The sequence below is a fragment of the Mandrillus leucophaeus genome, unplaced genomic scaffold, assembly GCF_000951045.1.
Source record: "Mandrillus leucophaeus isolate KB7577 unplaced genomic scaffold, Mleu.le_1.0 Scaffold1186, whole genome shotgun sequence".
Taxonomy (NCBI): Eukaryota; Metazoa; Chordata; class Mammalia; order Primates; family Cercopithecidae; genus Mandrillus; species Mandrillus leucophaeus.
In genome coordinates this window covers 72,078-76,618 of record NW_012100165.1, presented here as the reverse complement: position 1 = coordinate 76,618, position 4,541 = coordinate 72,078, and the positions used below count along the sequence as shown (strand labels likewise).

Sequence of the window (4,541 nt, the reverse complement as noted above, 5' to 3'; positions counted from 1 at the left end):
AGTTAAAAATATGAAAATAACATGTCATCTTCTTTTTAAAAATAGTTCTAACAATAATGTAATGAAAATAGCAAATAATAATTATGAGAGAGAAGACAAATCCACCTTATCATTTCTCCCTGTGGTCCCTATTCACGTGAATTTTTAATTGTTTACATAATTTTGTTATTAAGTAGGTGTCATCTACAAAGGTAATCTACAAATTACCTTTGTAATTTGGAAACATTAGATATCTTAAAGTCAGGTATCCTTTGACATAGCAATTCCATATCTAGAAATGTAACCTGAGGAAATAATTAAGAGTGTAGGCATAGATTTAACAAACAAAATGTTTGTAACAGCAAAAGAAAGAAAACAACCCAAAGTTCAGTACTAAGGTGTTGATGAAATAAAATATAAATGCCTGTGATGAAATGGCAGGCAGCCGTCAGAAATGATGTACATTGGTCAGGTGCAGTCACTCTCGCCTACAGGTGTGATCCCAGGCTTTTGGGAGGCCAAGGTGGGAGGATCGCTTCAGACTAGGAGTTCGATTGAGACCAGCCTGGCCAACAGAGCAAGACCTCGTTTCTACAAAAAATTTTAAAATTAGCCAGGCATGGTGGTGGGGTGTGCCTGTAGTCCCAGCCACTTGGGAGAGTGAGGTGGGAGGATCCCTTGAGCCCAGGAAGTTGAGGCTACAGTGAGCTGTGATCACAGCACTGCCCTCCAGTCTGGGCAACATAAAGAGATTCTGTCTCAAAATATTAAAAAAAAAAAAAAAGAATTACAAATATTAAAATATTTTTACCTGTGATCATAGTGCAACTATAACTACATGTTCTTTGTCATGTATGTGCTATCCCTTTTAATAGCAGAGGTGCTTCCTCTCAGCCTTTAAAGCTTAACATACCCTTTTTACAAAATAAGGTAAGGCTGAGAAGCCACCTGCCTTTTGGTAGAGCTTTAAGATGTGGGAGTTGGCTGGGTGCAGTGGTCCACACCTGTAATTCTAGCATTTTGGGAAGGCAAGGCAGGAAGATCACTTAAGGCTAGGAGTTGGAGACCAGCCTGGGCAATGTAGTAAGACCCCATCTCTTAAAAAAAAAAAAGACATTCGAGTGATAAAAAGTCCTGTCTTTCTTGAGTTTTCCAGGCCACACCCTCTCCCTTGCTTTTGTGAGGTGCTGACTCAGTGGGAATAGTACTCCTGGAGTATCAGTGAGATTTTCTTTTAAGGCTCTTTCTATTTACCATGGCTCTCAAAGAACTCCAGAAGAAGAGCTTATCTATAAAGAAAAAGAATTATTTTCTAACCCCTACTTAGGAATCAACTCCTACCCAGTTTAATTCAGAGCTGGTCATCTGTACCCAGCTGGTCAGAGTTTTCCCTGAGTTAGGAGTTATAGATGTTGACATTCTGTGGCATGTCACACTAGGAAAGAGCTATGGTACACAGTAACCCTTTCCTCCAGTTTCAGGAAAAACAGATTTTCATAATCAAGAAGCAAAAAACCAAAAGCTCTCCTGTACAGTTACCCTTCCCTATCCCATCTTCACTTCAGAGGCTCTTTGAAACAGTTAATCCTTTCCCAAGAAATTCATATAGAAATGTGTTTAGCCAAGACCTAAAGTTTTTTACACTGCTTTTAAAAGGTGATTATAAATCTTGTTTTAAAACAGATTTAAGTGTCACGTATATATGTCTTTACTTAAGAATCACTAATCAGAAGGCAAGCTGCAGTAAAGCCAGAGAAAAATTAAAGCAAGGCTTTGATGATGGCTTCTTTAATCACAGGAATATTAGAGAAATGTTGCTGTCCCAATTCTAGTTCTAGTGATGCAATGAGGCTTTGTCAAGATTCTGAGATTTTTAGATAACAACAACAACAACAAAATCCAGAGACTTTATGTTTTACTGTAAAACTTAAATTGCCAACAGTGGGAGTCTTAATGAAGTGTTCTAGTTTGTCTTTCAAAAGTAGCCACCCTCGCAGCATACATGCTGGTCTAGATGTCCAGCCACAAAGCAAGACCACCAGTGTTTGACCAAGGCTCTCCCATTTATCATTTCTTTTAATTGCCAGCCCCCAGGTGAAATGCTCATAATAAGCACTTAGTAATTTTCCTTTCTGTAGAAATCAATAGTATTTGCTGAAGAAGAACAGCAGCACTTCTATTCATTCTTGAAAACAGGTGTTCACAAAAGCATCTCGTAGTGTTTCTTCTGGATTTAGGAAGATGTCATAAAATTGAGATCCTGCATGGTCATATTCCCATAGTTTACACTGCCCACTGTAGGGGGCAGATATCACATGTGCTTCCCAGATTTCCTCATAACTTTGCATTGCTGGCTGAGGATGGAAATTTTATAAAACTGTTGTTGACACCAAGCAAGGGATGACCAATAATTTTTCCTGTACAACCTTAGTTCTTTAAACTGTAGCTCATTATCCAACTCACTTTTCCATGAAAGACACTTAATTTCTCTTATAATTGCAAATTCTCACCTCGATTCTCTTTGGTTTCCACTCTTCACTAATTCTGAACATCTGAGTGGCAACACTCAGAATTAGTTTTGGCTCTCTAAGTGGTGAAGATTTAGCAGTTTGTGAAATCTGAATGTGAGATATGGAATCTGTACTTCTTGTCTTGGTAATTGGTCACAGCCCTTTTTGCAAGTAATTTATGTATTTGTAAAGTGATGTTTATTCACTTAAAAGATGAAATAAGCAAGATAGCTGCAATTACTGTGAAGCAATATGCAACAAAATGTCATATGAATGATAACTAATTCAAGGCAACCATTCTGATTCAGCTCAAAGCTATTTTAGGACTCAGCATAAACACTACCAAAAGTTGCCAGCTCATGTTTTCTCTAGCTAACCAAGTCAATGAGGCCAAATGAGCACTCTTTGCTACTGCCCTGTAGCTTTCTGCAAATTCACTGGTTTTAAGTATTACGACTATACAAATCAGCAGTAACATTTAATGTTATTTATCAATTATATTTAAGGTGCTGTGCTAGAGGCTCAACATACAGTATTATACTTAATCCTTACCACAATTGTCTAAGTTTGATATTTTTTCCAATGGGTTTTAAATTGTGCCTAGACTCAGACAGGTAGTAAATTGCAAGTCCTAAGATTTGGATACAGGTCTGTGTAACTATAGAGCAGGATTTCTCTCCAGAGCACTGTTGACATTTGGGGCTGGATAATTGTTTTGGGGAGTTTTCCTGTGCACTGTAGAATATTTATCAGCTTCCCTGGCCTCTATCCACTAGATTTCAGTGGAACCTTCTAGGTGTGACAACTAAAAGTGTCCCCAGACATTGCCAAATGTTTGGGAGGGGTTGGGGTAAGGAGTGAAAATTGGACCCAGTTGAGAGCTACTGCTCTAGAACTAGGGATTTGACTACATATTTATCTTTTTTTCCTATGTATTATGCAAATTCTCCTCTTAAAGGTGGATTCCTAAAGTGTTTCACATTTGTTTTTTCTAATTTTTAATTCTAAAATGTTAAATTATAATAACAACATATGCTTATTATAGCAGATAATACTATAGAGTAATGATATATGAACAGCAAATCTATATAGGAATGGTTAGTTTCTTAGTCTCTTCCTTTCATCTGTGCTCACTTTTTGCTTATTTCCAGTTGGATAGCCTTGGCCAATTACTTTACTTTCCTCCTCAGTTCAAATATTTATTTCTGGCCAGGCTGTTTGGAGACCTCTTGCCTCTGTAGTGAAAGTTTACTGGTAAGAGCACACAGAATAATTGGTGTCTGAAGTTCCAGAGGCAGTTAGGGGTCCTTTCCACAAGATGCTAACTCTGCCAGGCCTAGTTCATTGACCTCTCGGGAAGAGAGTCCAGTTGCTCATCTTTGGCCTTTGGATGGGAAATTTAGGTGAATGTTAGAAAAACCAACTCTAGTCTTGACTTGGGGTCTGATCAAGGACCTGACCAGATTTTGATGGCGTGTCTCTTTCTCGCAGTATCAGATACAAGGACACATTGCCAGCCATAAGTTGCTGAGAGTGGCAGAGGGGAAAAGGAGATCCTGCATGCTTTAACTCAAAAGGGACCATCAAGGTAACTTATTAGTCAGACTTTGGGAGTAAAAGAGCCCTGTTTCTGCGTTTTGGGTGCCCTGTGCCTACATAAATCCTAAAACTTCAGGTGGGTGGGGACCTAATAAGTCATCTTTCCATACCTTTCCCATCTCCAGCATCCAGTCCAGAGTACCTAGAGTTTCTTACGTGTTTGTCAAATGACTATCTGATGGAATGAATGGCTAATAAGTGAGGTAATTCCTGCTTGACCCTCTGACCAACTTTCTGCCAGTTCTCCAAGGGAGAGGCCAAGAGCCTTTCTCCTCATACCCTCTTCCCTGGCACCTGCACTCCCGCGTCCCGGGGGCTCACCTTGTGCTGCTTCCACATGGCCCCCAGCGGCTTCACCTCGTGCTTGGCATGCCGGCCCTCCTCTAGGCACAGATAGCACACTGGGGTTCGACAGCTCACGCAGTACATGCTGTAGTTCTCCATTTCATGCTC

At 39.7% G+C, this 4,541-nt stretch overlaps 1 protein-coding gene across 1 annotated transcript in view; it reads right to left on the bottom strand.

The window, feature by feature from the left end:
- Positions 1-4,541, bottom strand: part of TRIM67 (tripartite motif containing 67) — a 62,345-nt gene that overhangs the window by 52,652 nt on the left and 5,152 nt on the right. The window contains exon 5 of the mRNA XM_011965799.1: positions 4,410-4,538. Coding sequence (XP_011821189.1) covers positions 4,410-4,538 — 129 coding nt within the window. The remainder of the gene's footprint in view (positions 1-4,409; positions 4,539-4,541) is intronic.